Source organism: Centroberyx gerrardi, chromosome 1 (genome assembly GCF_048128805.1).
Source record: "Centroberyx gerrardi isolate f3 chromosome 1, fCenGer3.hap1.cur.20231027, whole genome shotgun sequence".
In the NCBI taxonomy this organism is placed as follows: domain Eukaryota; kingdom Metazoa; phylum Chordata; class Actinopteri; order Beryciformes; family Berycidae; genus Centroberyx; species Centroberyx gerrardi.
The window spans coordinates 8,728,992-8,744,246 of NC_135997.1; the positions used below are offsets into that span (position 1 = coordinate 8,728,992).

General features: G+C 43.2%; 1 protein-coding gene across 2 annotated transcripts; it reads left to right on the plus strand.

Moving 5' to 3' along the window:
• Nucleotides 1-567: 567 nt before the first annotated feature.
• Nucleotides 568-15,255, plus strand: whamm (WASP homolog associated with actin, golgi membranes and microtubules). 2 transcript variants are annotated; one of them, XM_071901488.2, is made up of 11 exons: nucleotides 568-1,195; nucleotides 3,923-4,096; nucleotides 5,109-5,259; nucleotides 5,933-6,102; nucleotides 7,042-7,237; nucleotides 9,126-9,310; nucleotides 10,080-10,166; nucleotides 10,297-10,392; nucleotides 11,132-11,558; nucleotides 12,408-12,550; nucleotides 13,682-15,255. In XM_071901488.2, exons 1-11 carry the CDS (start codon nucleotides 623-625, stop codon nucleotides 13,841-13,843), a joined length of 2,364 nt encoding a protein of 787 aa, XP_071757589.2. In that variant the 5' UTR covers nucleotides 568-622; the 3' UTR covers nucleotides 13,844-15,255. The 2 variants fall into 2 exon arrangements, with proteins under 2 accessions (XP_071757589.2, XP_071757590.2); XM_071901489.2 differs by having other exon boundaries at nucleotides 11,135-11,558.

Below are 15,255 nucleotides of genomic sequence, written 5' to 3' on the forward strand. Positions count from 1 at the left end.
TCTGCAAGCAGCCTAACGTGCAGCCAGCACTTGTGACAAAAATAGATAGGATGCAGGCAGCTCAAATGTCAGGAATGTCAACCATCAGTGGGGGATGTTAGTTATTCATTGAATAAAAATATAAAGTGAGACCAATTAATGACCTGCCTTTTTTTTACATTGTTAAATTAAAACATAATTAATGCTGTTGCCAGGTTTGTGCTCAGCATAATTTATTGCCTCGATGTTGCAAGAGTGGAATTCCCCGAACATGTGATTCAAAGGTCAAAGTTGAGCATGATAAAGCGACCTACTGTTGCCTTCAAGTGTCCCCCGTAAGCTCCTACATACGGTCATCCAAATGCTTTTGGTCGGAAATAACAATAAAATGGATTCTGTAATATAGGTCGTTTTTGGTGGCTTTTGCTTTAATTTAGAAAAGGTCTAGTTTATGCAAATATGGTATCAAATTCCGCCTTTCTCAGTCGTATTTATCACTTTGTTAAGTCGTTCATGTGAACTTAAAAATCGTTATTCCTATAATTTTTGAGAGCACTGAAGGCAGCATACGTCACGCAAATGGCGGACGGTGTAAACAGAGGCTGTAACGTCGCAGACACAAGTGAAATATCTTTAGTTTAAGATGAATAACGTAGAATATGAGCGTTTAGACAGCTTGGACGGCTGGGTCGCTGTAAAAAGTAACATATTTGAAGAAAACGAGACGTTTAAGCTGGGATTTATCGTGCAGTGGAATGTCATCGAGTCTAAGTTTGCTGTCACCTGTCACAACCGGACGTTACAACGGCAAAAACGCAAAGACCAAGTTGCCGTCGGAGACTCTCAAATGAGCTGGGCTGGACTCTTCTCTGTCAACGATCTGAAACACATCCATCAACAGTTTACATGTGTGGCTGATGTCTTGGTAGCCTATCTTCCGGATTTATCCGATTTTGAAGAGGGCAACATTTGGGACTTGCTATTCCTGAATCGGAAGTCGAGTCCAGACGATGACGAGAGAGATTTTGATACACCTTGTCGAAAGCTTGAGAAATATTTCAGCACGGCGATCGATATCTGCGGACGCAAAATAGTGCTGGATACCTTATTCACACAGGATGAACGCGACGTCGAGGAGTACTTTGAAAATCTCCAGGAGTTCAAAAGGAAGACCATGCAGGATGAGATGGCGAGAGCCAAGGGTCAGCTGCGAGAGGTGAGGCACTGGACTGCTGCTCAGTGTCTGCTCTGTCCTGAAAACTAGGGGAGAACGGGGTCAAATGAGCCGCAGGATAGGGTTATGCAGTTTTAGAAGTAAAATAGGTGTCTTTTGGCACAACTTGCCCCAGGGAAGGGGTAAGGTTAGCCATAAGGACTATTTTTATGATTGTATAGGTCTAAATGAGCATGCAGTGGACCCCAGGAAGACTAGCTGTGCTTTAGGGCAAAGCTAATGGGGATCCTAACAAATAAACAAAAGCAGTAAAATGGACAGTCATACCGAACAGGGAGAACACAGTTCTCTAGATGAGACCTCGTCTGAAGCTGGGGAGCTAACATGCGGTGCACCTCAGGGATCTATTCTGGGACCCCTCCTATAATAACCTGTCATTACACCTTGGCAAAACCGAATCTGGTTTGTTTGGCACAAAGCATAGCTGAAGTAAAGCAGTTGGGATCAAGGTAACCTGTGATGGCAAAGGAATTGAGTCCAAATCTCCTGTCACATATTATTTAGGGCCCATATTAGATCAGTCACCTTCTAGCGAAGCGATAGCAGACATAATCCTAAGTAGGATGCCAACAAACTGAATTATCTGCACCGCAGAACAAGGCAGTTTGGCATAAAAACCAGGCAACTACTAGTAACAGCTCTAATACAGTGCCATCTTGATTACGCCTGTTCAGTGTGCCACAGTCTCTTAACATCCAAACTTAAGAGAAAGATGCAAGTTCTCCAAAACAACATGATACACCATCTACTTGATCCTCCAACCAGAAGTCATGTTGGGCCAGAGGACTTTAAGACAGTGGACTTGTTACCTGTGCAGCTAGCAGCTTAAATTCAACTACATGTTTAACATCATAAAACCATAAAAAACACACCATACTCGGCACAGGGAGGACCACATTGGAAGCAAGTGTCATTTCACTTTCATTTCACTTTCCCCTGGGTTGGCACAGTACTTTGGACTCTCTATCTTACCCAAATCGAGTCAAAACAAATCAAATCAAGGACGGGGCAAATTGAGCCCTATGGGGGTAAAATATTGAAAAGAAAAAAATTAAAACCTTTATTTTTGTCTTTTTCAGTCCTTTTACTAGGGCCTTACCAGCATGCCACAAGTTCAGTGTGTCTCTCCATTCTGTCTCCTCTGAGAATGTCTCCCATTTTTTCCTCTTTGACATTCTAACAATATAGCCTAACTTCAACTACTTCAACATAACATGGGATACTTTCTCTGATTCCCAAAAGGATAACAATGCACCAGGTGGCTCAGCAACTGCCAACACAAAGTTTGTGTAGTGATTGTGTGTTTAAATTAATTACATTTAACTGAATGTAAATGTAACTCGATTGTTGTAAGCTGAGCCATTGGCTTATTGGCCCCATAGCTCGTGGCACATTTACCCCACAACCACCATTTTGACAAAACTGCTTCACACAAGCCCTCAGTTATGCCAAGTTTTTACCCTCATAAATGAATAGGCCTATATAATAAATCCTCAAACATATCTACTTCCTTTTAGATACAAGAATCATGACAGCTTTACCATGATGAAATCACCTCACATAGCAAAAATCACGTTTTTTTCCCCCTCACTTATCACTTCACTTACCACTTTCTCCATGTGCTCTCTTCCATCACAGATTCAGGGAAACTAATTACTGTTTCTATATCTGTGATCAAATGATTCATTTTGTGTATGGTTGCCTAGATACATGGGGTGGCTCATCTTACTCACATGCTCAGCATACCCCATTCTCCCCTGTGACTGCCAGCTTAAATTTCAATGACTGACTCAGCTGACCTAGGGACAAAACCTTCATCAGATGGGGGTCTGTGGTCTAAAGTGTATCAAACTGGAGATCCCCGACATGAAAAGGTTTGGGAACCTCAGGGTGTGGATGACACACAAGATGTTAAAGAGTTGAGGAGACTCATTTGTTAGACTTCTGTGGTAAGGGTCAGAGTTGCAGTCTACACCACTAACTTTATCTTGAAGTGGCTGCACCAGTCGACCTTCAGCTACAGTAACTTGGTTGTCAAAGTAGTAAACAGTACCTAAGTTCTGTGCTTGCTTGATGCTGTACTCATCATAGTATTCATCAGAAAGCTTATTGCCACTTGATCTGACTTCGCCAGCTACGTCCTCTGTAAGGCACACTGCAGGAATGATGAGATCTATTTGCTTAGCTGCTGTAGTCGCGGTATTAGATAACTTCTCAGTCTTATATATTTTTTCAAAACAGTCATATTGGTGTGCTCAGGTGTGATTGGTACAAAGAACAGCTCCCTGCACAGATTTTTCTAGTGCATTGCAAACATGGAATAGGGCTGCGCAATAATTCAATATTATCGTATATTGTCTTTCAATAGAATCATATCATGATGAAATAATGATTTCGAGTTATTTTGATACACAATTCTTCATTCACAAAAATTCACAATTTTTGTCTAAAATTACAGTTTTATCATAATTTAAATTCCCATGCAGTTCAATGCAATGAACTGGCCTGCCTCTACAAGATGGAGATCCTGGTAAACATAGACTCATACTTGCCAACTGTGGGCTTTTGATAATTTATTATGATTATTGTTATAATAATTTTGTCCATATCCTCTAGCCCTAGAATGGAATAGCTATGCCGAGCGAAGAGTTGGCCGAGGGCAGAGGGAATAAGCCCAAGCAATGGTGTTTATGTCTTCTCCATCCACAGCTGCTGCAGAGCCACGGCAGCGCTGACGGCATGGTTCTGCTGCTCAGCATCTACCAGGAGGAGGACCAGGCCTACCAGGACCTGGTCACAGTGGCCACCACCTTCTTCCAGTACCTGCTCCAGCCATTCAGAGACATGAGAGAGCTGGCCTGCCTCTACAAGATGGAGATCCTGGTAAATATAGGCTTGACAACTTGACAACTGTGGGCTTTATTTTTAGGATAGTGTGTATTGCATATGCTCCTTTTAAGGTACAATCTGCAGTTTGTTAGCATCTACACATTGGATATACAGTATGTAAACATCAGGTATTGAAAAGTTTGACTTAAATGAAAAGGAAGTTTTGTGGAACTGTCTTCACTCAAAGCACAGGTCTGCTTACAGATTCTGCCAATGTAAATACACATTTTACACCCTCAGAACACATGTAAAACTCATCTTTACTGCCAGTCCTTGTATCAAAAGCTCAGATAGTAAATCTCAGAGTGGAAAATGGCCAATAAACCACTATGTAAACAAATTCAGTTTTGGGGTGACAAATCCTGCAGTGACATGACTGTTTAATCACTAACCTTCTTTGTTATTGAAAATACAATATTTCCTTTCACTCAATGGACAATTCAAATAATTATTTTGGTTGCTATAGGTCCCCCTGCTGGTCGGGGGTGTTTAATTTGTAACTGCTGATATTCCCAAAACATGCCACCCAGGGAGTGATTGGCCTATGTTTCAACCCTAAATTGGAGTCAAATTAGGACACTGATTCACAGCTTTTTTCCTCCAGTAATTTGCATATGGTTGCTGTGCTGGAGTGTTAGCTGATCCTAGAACTGGCGTGAACCTCAGGGATTCAGCAGCCGGAGCGGCTCTAATGTAATCATGAGCCTGAGTGATTACCAGGTCACCCTGCCTGGAGCGCATGGGAGCCCCAGTCAGAGAGGGACATGACCAGAGCTCTCCATCATGGTCTAGACACACACATACACACACACACACACGGTAGGAGAACGCTGGACACAGTTTGATCTTTTTTTGTTCATTCCTGCAAAATGTGAGGCAGATTTTAAATTTCTCACCAAACTAAATTTGAGTAAAAGCCAAAGGCATATATATATTAAGTAACTGTTCTGCATTAAATCGCTGAGTGCAAAGTTGTCTAGTTTTTGCTTACTGTGGTCTTTTGCAGAAGTCTTTGGAGTATGAGGACTTGGGTCCTAAGAGAATTGCAGCTCTGGAGAAGGAGGCGGAGGAGTGGAGGAGAAGAGCGGAGGATGCAGTCGCCTCAATTCAGGACATCACTGTCACCTACTTTGTGCAGACATCAAAGGCTCTGGCTGGTATAGGCGACTATGTTTTACTGTGTGTGTGTGTGTGTGTGTGTGTGTGTGTATGTATGTATGCATGTGTATAACCACTAAGCAGGTGTTCACATGCCACTTGTTTGTGTGTTGTGTTATATTTATGAACTTAAAGGAAAAATCCACCCTTTAACGCTGTTCAAAAACAGCTATTGGCAATATACCTTGCATTTCTGGGCCCATTTTGTTGTTTGGTGGTGTATTTTTCTTTTTCCTGTGGATAACTGGCCAAATGTAGACAATGAGACGTTACATCGAGATGTTTTCAGCACAGCTACAATGGAGCAGAACATTTTTCAGCCATCTAAAATATCAGCAGTAAATGTCAGGTTTTGGTGTCAGTCCCTCAGAATGAAAGAGGAAGAGCTTCTTTCTAGACTCATCATTTTGCACCGACATTCAACAATCATACAGGGAGAAATCCATCATAGAAGAGTAAGAGATAGCAATTTCTCCACTGACAGCAGCCTGACATTTATGACAATACTTCATAACTCCTGGAATGCACTGAGCATCACAAATTAATGACATCTAACAGTGTAAGAGTATCCAAGGGTGGTTTTTCCTATTCTTGTGTTATGTTCCTATGTTTACATGCATGTACTTATGTGTGGTGCGGACATGCATAATAGATCATTGTGTACATGTCTAGGTATGTTGAAGCAGATGGAGGAGGATAAGTGTCGTTTTGGAGCTGCTGCCTGGGCCTCTGCGGCTCCCAGACTGGAGAAACTACGCTTCCTATTGGCCAAAGAAACCCTGCAGCATATGAGAGCCACAGAGATGTGCCTCAGCCGCAAGAAAGATGGCATCAGAGAGAGGGTGCGTGTCTCACTCTGTTTTCTGCTGAACAAAAACCATGGTACAACATGTATCTCTGATTTTGAAATTAGTCGACACTTTCCAAGTTGGCATATTGGACCCTTGCACGCTCGCAGGGCTTTGGCTGTCATTCAGATCTTCCTCAGCAGTGCCAAGGTCTTCACTGCTCTAGCGCTGTTTGTATGTCTGTAGCAAAGAGACGTGACACAGTGTCTACCCGCTCTAGTGTATCTTTCACTTGGTATTCCAGTCCGATCTGAATCTCTGGCTGCTATAGGCCTTTGATCTATTTATAAAACCCTGACTAGAAACACAGAGAATCCCCCAGATACACCCCCAAAACCTGTGTGTATGAATAAGTGAGTGAGTGAGTGTGTGTGTGCCAGCTAACATGCCAGCTATATGTCTATCTGTGAAGGCATATATTTCTTCTGATTTGCTGCTAGTTTTTTGCAAGTCAAAATCACAGTATGTTGGAAAACTGCAACAAACAACATGGTGGTTTCAGGGTGTCACGCTGTGCATTTCAGCTTCTGGAAGAGAACACAACACCTTTAGCACCTTCACCTTCATGCAGCTGCATTATTCATCTGATTAAGTTCTTTAAAAATCAGGTTTCAGGATGCTGGCAGCAGCTACCACTGTGAAATCGACATGAGCCTTTAAAGAGACAGCTGTGTGTGAATGTGTATAATGAGATTAGTGAGCTACACCTACGCACATCTTCTGCATAAAGCACTGGAGCCAGCATAGCTTGGTGGCACCGCTAAGTGTGCATGTGCGCCTGCGGATGTCACAGCGAGAACACATGTGCACTCATAACATGTTTGTGTGTTTGGAATGGATTACAAAGCTTCAGTCTCATATCCAGTGTGCCTATTTGACACAATCCCAGCATTCATGAGGCTGATTTAGCACTCTTCTTTTGTTGTGGTGCAGTTGGGCGGTCTGTCTGGCCAGAGATCTGTTTCTGGGTCTGCACCTGAGGGTGGCCAGCAGCAGGACACAGTGGATCAGCTGGAGCTGCAGTTCTACGAAGCCCAGCTGGAGCTCTACGACACCAAGTTTGAGATCCTGAAGAATGAGGAGCAGCTGCTGGTGGCTCAGATAGACACCCTGCGGAGGCAGATTAAAGGTATGCCATACATGATAATTAGTACAATGGCGAGAGTAACAGTTTATAGAGTAGTTCTGTTTTATGGTAGCCTGGTTCCAGACTCCTGAATCGCGTCCCGCCCACTCTTCAGATTTTGTCGAGCGATTCAGAGAGTCTGGTGCTGCTCCAGTCAATGGCTCGTTCTTGCTCAGAGAAACAGTCGAGCCAATCAGCGCTTTTGTGGGCGGGACTAAAGTTTAAACCATTTGTGCAACGGTTTTTCATTGCCGTTTCAGCAGAATAATATTTGTTGAAATCACCCCCTTAACCAACATATTGTCTTTGCAAAGACAATATTTTTGTCAAAAACGACTGACATTCTTGGTAAAGTTGATAAATACACCGTCAGTGTCAATGAAAATAACCTCAGAGTGGCCGGATATGTCAGTCACTAGTGATTGGTTTGGGGAAAATCTCCCCCCCCCCCCCGCCACACACACACACACACACACACACACACACACACAGAAAACGGCTAACAAGGGGGCAATCCCAGGCCGAATAATGGAGTGGTAACAAAATGGCCATTCAGTCTGAATATCAGGCTAGTTTTGCAGTGTGAGGGTGAAGAGTAATTTAACATGACTCCTTTCTGAGCAATATGAATCACGCTGCAGGACAGACAGGTTTTCAAGTGGAATTGTGATTCTTGGCCTTTTACAGTCCACTGTAAATCATTCAAGGAACCTTCATTCAAAGGTCTCTTAAGCTCCATAGAGGTGACTCACTGCCTTTTTCAGAATTCATAATACAAGAAGTTCAAAGTACAAAACACAGGTAAGCTGAGAGAAAAGGTTCAAGGTTGCCTCTGACTGAAAATTTGATTAGAACATAAAGGCAGCTTGTCCGCACACAGATTGGCATTTTTGCCAGAAAACTGTATTTAAAATAATGCAATAATATGCTACAAAGCATGTTTACTTTGGGGAAATATTTTGTGCATTTACATGTTCCCTAATTGCTCCTCCTGGGAAATGTGATTTTTGCTTTCCAAGTTATGTGTGTGTGTGTGTGTGTGTGTGTGTGTGTGTGTGTGTCTCTCTCTGCCTTGGCTGTGTGTATGCTTACCTTGGCTGGCTTCTGGTTTATTTTCCAAACCTGAAAAGCAGGAAGGGGTCCTCTACCACTCGTTGCTCAGTAAAGGAAGCAGGAGGACACAGGAAGAGATGAAAGAATGGTTTGTGAATGAAAGAAGGCTGCCGCGAGTCTGTGGAGCCTTTCAGAGGAGTTCAGAGTCAATACCTTGAATTAAATATTCATCAGCGGGCAAGGGTTTGTTTCATATTGGGGCCACACGCTGAAAATGTATGCAGGCTGTGCTGTAAGGTGGTACTGTAAATGTTATGTAGGTTGTTGGAGAAAGTGATGTTAACTTTGACGCACTTTTCAGAATGAATGAATTATATTAAAAATGTACTGTAGTTAGTCACTTAGACCCCTTTCACACTAGACTAATGACTCAGGAAAATATGCAAGTCATCTGTCAATGTGAAAAGGTCAAAGCAGAACAACTTTGGCCAAGATCAGGGTCACACTCTCTTCGGCACAACTGTAGTGTTTACAAAGTTGAGACACTGTTGCGGCCCACAGAACAATGTCTGAAGCATCATGTCACCCGCCATGCTGAACACACAATGTAAACACATCTGCTTTTAATGGTGCATAAAGAAGAGCTGATGAAAGAAGTATACTAGTGAGATGTGCTGGTCATGCACGACATTCCTGTGTACGAGGCTCGGTGTGGATTCCCTCCTACATGGGATGGAACCAGATCAGCTTATTTTAATATTCCCACGCCGCGTGTGTGTGTGTGTGTGTGGGGGGAAAAGGGTGTTAGATTGACGGGAAGTCTGCGTTTGTGTTTCAGAAATGAAGGAGGAGGTGGTGTATTATGATGTGTGTGAGGATCCAGAGGAGCTGCACAGCCTGGCCCACACAGGTATTCAGCAGACAGACTCTCCCGCTGTCAGTCAGCTGAGAAGACGCCTACAGACCCTGGAGACCAAGAGAGGCAACATCTGTGCCCGGCGAGCATATCTCCGCAATAAGAAGGTAGGGTGTGCACCAGGGTACGAATACAAACTTTTTTCCACAAGGCTTTGTTTGTCCCTTTGATCTGAACTTTGAAATAATACATTTTCATTGCATATTGTCAAATAAACACTCAATTTGTACCACTAACATCTGGTTTATTTTAAAGCATACCACACGTCCCACACTTTCCCTTCCCACTGCTGGAAACTGGCGGTAGATCTTATAAAAGAGGATGGTGTCGTTTTCCCCACTCTCTGTCCCCAACCAGTCCATCTTCCTCCCCTCAATTGTTTTTACAATATTGTTTGTTTTATTTTTTATTGACACAGTGATTTGTGTGGTGTTGGCATCTTCTTCTGCCGCTGGCTGTGTGCTCATTTGTTTTCTGATTAAAAGCCGGTCTATTTTTCTCACCCAGAAGCATCCCCGAGTCATAGGCTCCCACGAATCCCCTATGGTGGCCCACAGGGAACAATAGTTGCATTCACGTGTGACTACTTGACAACTCAGTGAAAAAAATGTGAACTGGGTGAAATTTTTAAAAGGGTGCTCCTAATTATCGGGGGCATTTTTTGCCCCTCATTTTTAATTTCACTGACATTTTATGAACTTTCAAGGCCTTTTTTGCCCAAACTTCTGATAATTTCTGATTCTTGTGTGTACACGTCAAACAGCACTATTCTCACTCTTACACATGTTTTTGTATGTATATGTTTATGTACATGTGTGTGTGTGTGTGTGTGTGTTATGTATGGGAACCCCAAATGTGTGCCATGTGTGTCTGTAGGATCAGTGCGTGGAGGCCCAGGAGCAGAAGCATCATGTAGCCGAGCAGAGCTCCATAGTCTTCACCCAGCACCACCAAGTCCAACTGGTACGTCACCATGGCAACGGGGCAACCCTACCCACAGAGACGCCAACACCGGCAGAGGCCGCAGATCAAATTGGATCCAATTCTCTCTCATATTTGTCTTCCCCTCACTGTCTCCCTCTGTTGTCTGCAGAAACGAGAGAAGAGGAAAGAGGAGGAGCAGAGGAGGAAGGAGTGGGTGGACCAGGAGAGAGAGAAGACGCTGAGCAGATTACGATCCTTCAGAGAGGTCAGGCTCTCTCGCTCTCTCTGTTTTGCTCCCCCCTGCAGCTTCCCCCTCTCTTCCTTTAATAAAGTCCCACAAAACCCCTGCTCCAAGGAATAGTTCACCCTAAAATGAAAATTCTGTCATTATTTACTCACCCCCATGTCGGTTCATTGAAGTTCGTAGGATTATATTTCCCTCACTGACAATGCTCTAGAAAATATAGGAGATAATGAGGTAAATATTGGACTTTTGGACCGACTGCAGTTCTTTGGCTACAAAACTCTTATGCTGGCTATGCTGTGTGATCTGTTTGGAGAAATTAGATGGACATTTTATGCGTTTTTCGGAGCTGTATAAAGATGCCCCGTTAAGTTCAGTAGTCTGGGAGAAGGCTGAGATGGAACTGCGGGGGGTAACTCGCTGTGTGTTCGGTGTTCCTACCAACTTCAATGGAGTTTCTGCTGACTGTGAGTAGACGCTGAATTTTAATTTCGGGGTGAGCTATTCCGTTAATCCCAGTTGTTCATTTTCTCTATGCATCAGCATCATGGCTTTGTGTGTGTCTGTGTCTGTGTGTGTGTGCGTTGTGCACATTCGTTCTGTCACTTAAAATTAATCTCAGTCGCTGTGAGACCTATTTAAAACAAAACGTCAGACTGATGTGTGGGTGGCGTCATGTCTCTGTGCTGTCTGTCTCTCCTAAACCGTTGGATTGATAATATCCTTGTCCCTAAAGCCATTTCTTCTCTTCTTTTCCAAGAAGCGACACGGCCAGTACATGCTGAAGACCCCTCAGTCCAAGATGTCTTCCTTGGGGCTGCCGTGGCCCGACGACTCCTCCCAGCCGCTGTCCATTATCAGCCTCGGCCCCTCTCTCTCCTATGCCGGGTCCTCCGCCCGTCCCGCGCCCAGCACCAGGAAAACACCCAAGAAACAGCAGCCCAAACACAAACCCAAAGACATCCCTGTCCAAATCTACACCCCACCACCGCCACCACCAACAGCCGACCCCACTGCAACCCCGCCACCGCCCCCTCCCCCTCCGCCTCCCCCACCCCCGCCGCTGCCTCCCGCTCTACCTCCCCCTCCACCCGCCCGTGCCCCTTCCTCCCAAGACACTCCGATGCCGCTCAGCGAGAAAGAGGTCGCCCCTTTCCCAGCCAAGAACACCCTCAAGCAAAACATAGGTGAGAGCGAAATATATGATTCTGCTCTCGCCTTGTTTATATTTCTGAGGCATCAAAATGTTTTTCTCTTTCCCAAAGCCACCAAGAGGTCTATGAATCATTCATCAGATAGTTTCATTTCTAACCCAGTCAGAGCTCCCAGACCCATCATGACTGTGTGAATGGAAGCAAAGCTGCGTCTCCACTTCCTGTTTCTGTCACCGGCGGACGATAAATACATATTCTGGCTGTTAGCTCAGGATAGATGGAGGAGGATGTGTGAAAGTATCCGACCACTGGGAAGGTTATGTTTGTTTGTTCCAGAGAAAAGTGTGCTTGTAGTGTGTGTGTGTTTTTATGTGTGTGGGTGTGTGTGTGTTGTCTGCCTGCCTGTACTTGGTGTTCTGTCCTAAATCCCCAACTTCCCCATGAGGCCAGGGGAGGCATTTACCTCAGTTGTGCTTATGCACACTCTCAGCTCCAGGGAGACAATGCGGTCTGGTACAGCTTCATTTTTCTGAACCTTTGGAAAATGGAGGCCATTCAAGAGGATGACATTTTTGAAATGTATTGAGATTCTGTACCAATGCTTATTCAAAATATGCACTTGGGAATGCTCTGTGCAGTCTACATTGTAGTTAGTGTTTTTAATTGCTTCACCAGTGAAATGAACACAATTATGCATAATTCATAGAGCATATTATCAGCACATTTGGTCAATATTTCTGTTCAAAGTGAAGTCTGTGGTTAAGGTGAACAATGTTAAACTTTACAAAATGAAGGAAAGCTTGTTCTGCCCAATTTCCCTCGTTTACTCTCAAATCTTTCCATTGTTGTAAAATTTGGTGTTTTCTGTCACTCTCATACTAGGAACAATGGACGAAGTGTTGGCCTCGTTGCAGCGGGGTCAGATCCAGCTTCGAAAGGTCCCTGCCCCTGGGACAGCGCCCCCTGCAGGGGACCTGAGGAGCAACCTGATGTCTGCCATCCGACAGGGAGTCACCCTGAAGAAGGTGAGGAGAAAACATACAGACATGTTTACTGTGTTTGCTTTAAGGGTGCAGAAGGAGAATCGAGTTTGATTTTACTGTCAGTGGTCTAAGTGAAGGGCCGGTGTGTGAATCAATTGTTAGATCATTCCCCCTTTAATCACTTTGATGGTTATAACTGAGTAACTGAGGGCAACTTCAGTATGATATGAAAGACAAATGAGGTAAATGTCCATGGGTCACTGCTGCGGCTTGGACTGAGTTCAGTCGGCTTGAAGCGGTCAAAAATAAGTTAAAAAACATAGAACTTATATAACTTATATAACTATAACTATCCTTGTCTGGTTTTATCAACTGATATTCATCTATGTGTGTATATTGTGATGATTTGTCTTGTGTTTTATTATATGTGTTTTTATTGTGGCTTTATTGTTTGTTTTTTTATGTTTTTATTGCGCATTCTTAACTGAAAACCTTGTCTGCAAAATTTCTTTAAGGGACAATCAGTGTCTGACATTAACGTTTGGCTCACCTGCCAACAGTTGGCAAACTAAAAATAATTACCTGCCAAGAATACATTTTACTGGCCAAAATAATTCATATAAATTTTTCATAGAAATGTGTCATCCTACCCATTTTCAGTGCTAGTTTGTGTAAAGAATCAGGTACTTGTGTTAATTTAAAACTTGCTCGATCACTTATACATGGATCAAATTTGTAATACACACATAGACACACACACACACACACACCGAGTTATGTTTCACATTTTGATATTAATCCTCAAGTAATGTTAGGCTAGTTAACTAGGCAGGTGAGAAACAGGAAGAAACGTTTGCACTCCTTTTTCTAGAGCCATTGTAACAGGTAGCCAATCAACAGTCTGTTTGATACAGACCTTTGATTTGATTGGCTCACGGTCAGAGAGACTATGGTGGTCAACAGGGACAAAGTTTGAGAACCAGCCAAGACCAAAGACTGTATACAACTGAGGCGTTCAAATGTTATCGTCTCAAAGATGTGACCCTTACTGATTTATCCTCCAACAACAATTTTTAAACGCATTTGGCGCTTGGCGGGTGTTCATTTCAGACCGTGGGGACAGTAAAGTTTTAACAGAAAACTGAAATTGAATTGAATCCTCTAATGCTGCAGATGGTCCCTGTGCGTGCAGAAGTCCAGACGAGTCCAGACAATGAGCTGGAGCGCAGCATCAAGGCCGCCATGCAGAGGATGAAGAAGGTCTCAGCCGACTCCGATGAGGACGATGAGGACAGAGGAGACGACGAGACACAGTCTACAGAGTGGGACAGCTGAGAACACACTCTCTCTCTCTCACACACACACTAATGAAGATGTTCCCTTACATCAGCCCTGCTCTTATTTTTTTCTCCATAGTACTGAGCTACAGCATGTTGCTGCCAAATATTCACCAAAAGGCTTCTTGTTTGACAAGGCTGGGATTATGTCTCCTCTAAATGTGACACTGCTGTTTGCTGAAGTTGTCACCCAGTTATCTTATTTGTCATTTCAAAATAATCCTAAAGTGACAGTAACGCCACCCAAAACTGCTTAAATCAAAATAATCGGCAAGTGGTAAAGTCAGAGTTTCCTCTCTTCCTAGCAGTTGGTTTACAGAAATCCCAAGCTGAGTGTATGAGGTGTTGAAATTTAATAAGCAGTAGTATGTAAATGATTGAATCGCTCCCATCTCTCAGTGTCTCAAAGGCCTTTGGTGAGCTAGACAGTCACACAGCAGGGGAAGCAGAAAAAAAACCCTGTGCTTGAAGCAGAGACAACAGGGAAACCCTGTGAAACAACTACAACTCCACTGTCATTCAGTACTCATTTTTCTCACTGTGCTGATCTTGGACATAATAGTCTGAAAAAAACTATTTTGACTCGATTGTACCTTTAATGAGGGCTCCCGCAAATCATGAGTTTTGCGGCTTTTGGATTTTCTTTCTAACCCGAGGAGGAGTTAATAACGGTGTAATCAAGTAGCATTAATTAGAATCTACGTTTGTCACTGTTGTATTATAGACTGTCTTATGTACCGTCCCTGTTTTTTGTCTTTGAATTAGAAATGTGTGAATGTCTTCTGTCATGCATAACATGAAGCTGACTCCTTTAAGGTGCAATTATTATTACATGATCTGACGTTTCTTCCTCTATGATGCCATAACAAATGAAGCTTGAATGTTGGATTCTTTTGCCTTTCGTTAACCAACAGGGTTTCTTATTTTTAGCACTGAACATTGAAATGCATACATGTACACACCTGTCAGCTCACGGTTCTGTGCTCATCTTCAAATCCCCAGAAAAGCTTTAGATGGGCATGTTGACAGGTAATTCGTAATGTTTAGGGCAAACTTTGTACTTATGACCTTTGAACGTGTGACACACAGCACTTAATTTACTAGGACTTCTCAGAGAGTTGAGGGTGTAACACATAAGAGGACTATGAAGCACTGGTCTTTATTCTGTTTTGGTTTCAGTTCTTATAATATTGGATGGTAAACAACATTATAAAGGTTTGCAGATAATGATAATAAATGCAGATAATGAATGCTAGTTCTGCAGTTTCCTTTTTATTTTGAACTTTTGAATGTGCACACATGAAAAGTATTCCGATGTGTTACAGGTCAGCTATGGGCTGAAACGCTGAAGCGCGTTCACCTGTTGCTGCTGCCGTCTTTTAAGAATAAATGAAGACATATTAGTCTATA

Coding starts and splice junctions, on each gene's coding strand:
- whamm (XM_071901488.2), top strand. CDS start 623: ATGAATAACGTAGAATATGAGCGTTTAGACAGCTTGGACGGCTGGGTC. Junction 9,311..10,079: donor CATATCTCCGCAATAAGAAG/GTAGGGTGTGCA, acceptor GTGTGTCTGTAG/GATCAGTGCGTGGAGGCCCA. Junction 12,551..13,681: donor AGGGAGTCACCCTGAAGAAG/GTGAGGAGAAAA, acceptor CTAATGCTGCAG/ATGGTCCCTGTGCGTGCAGA.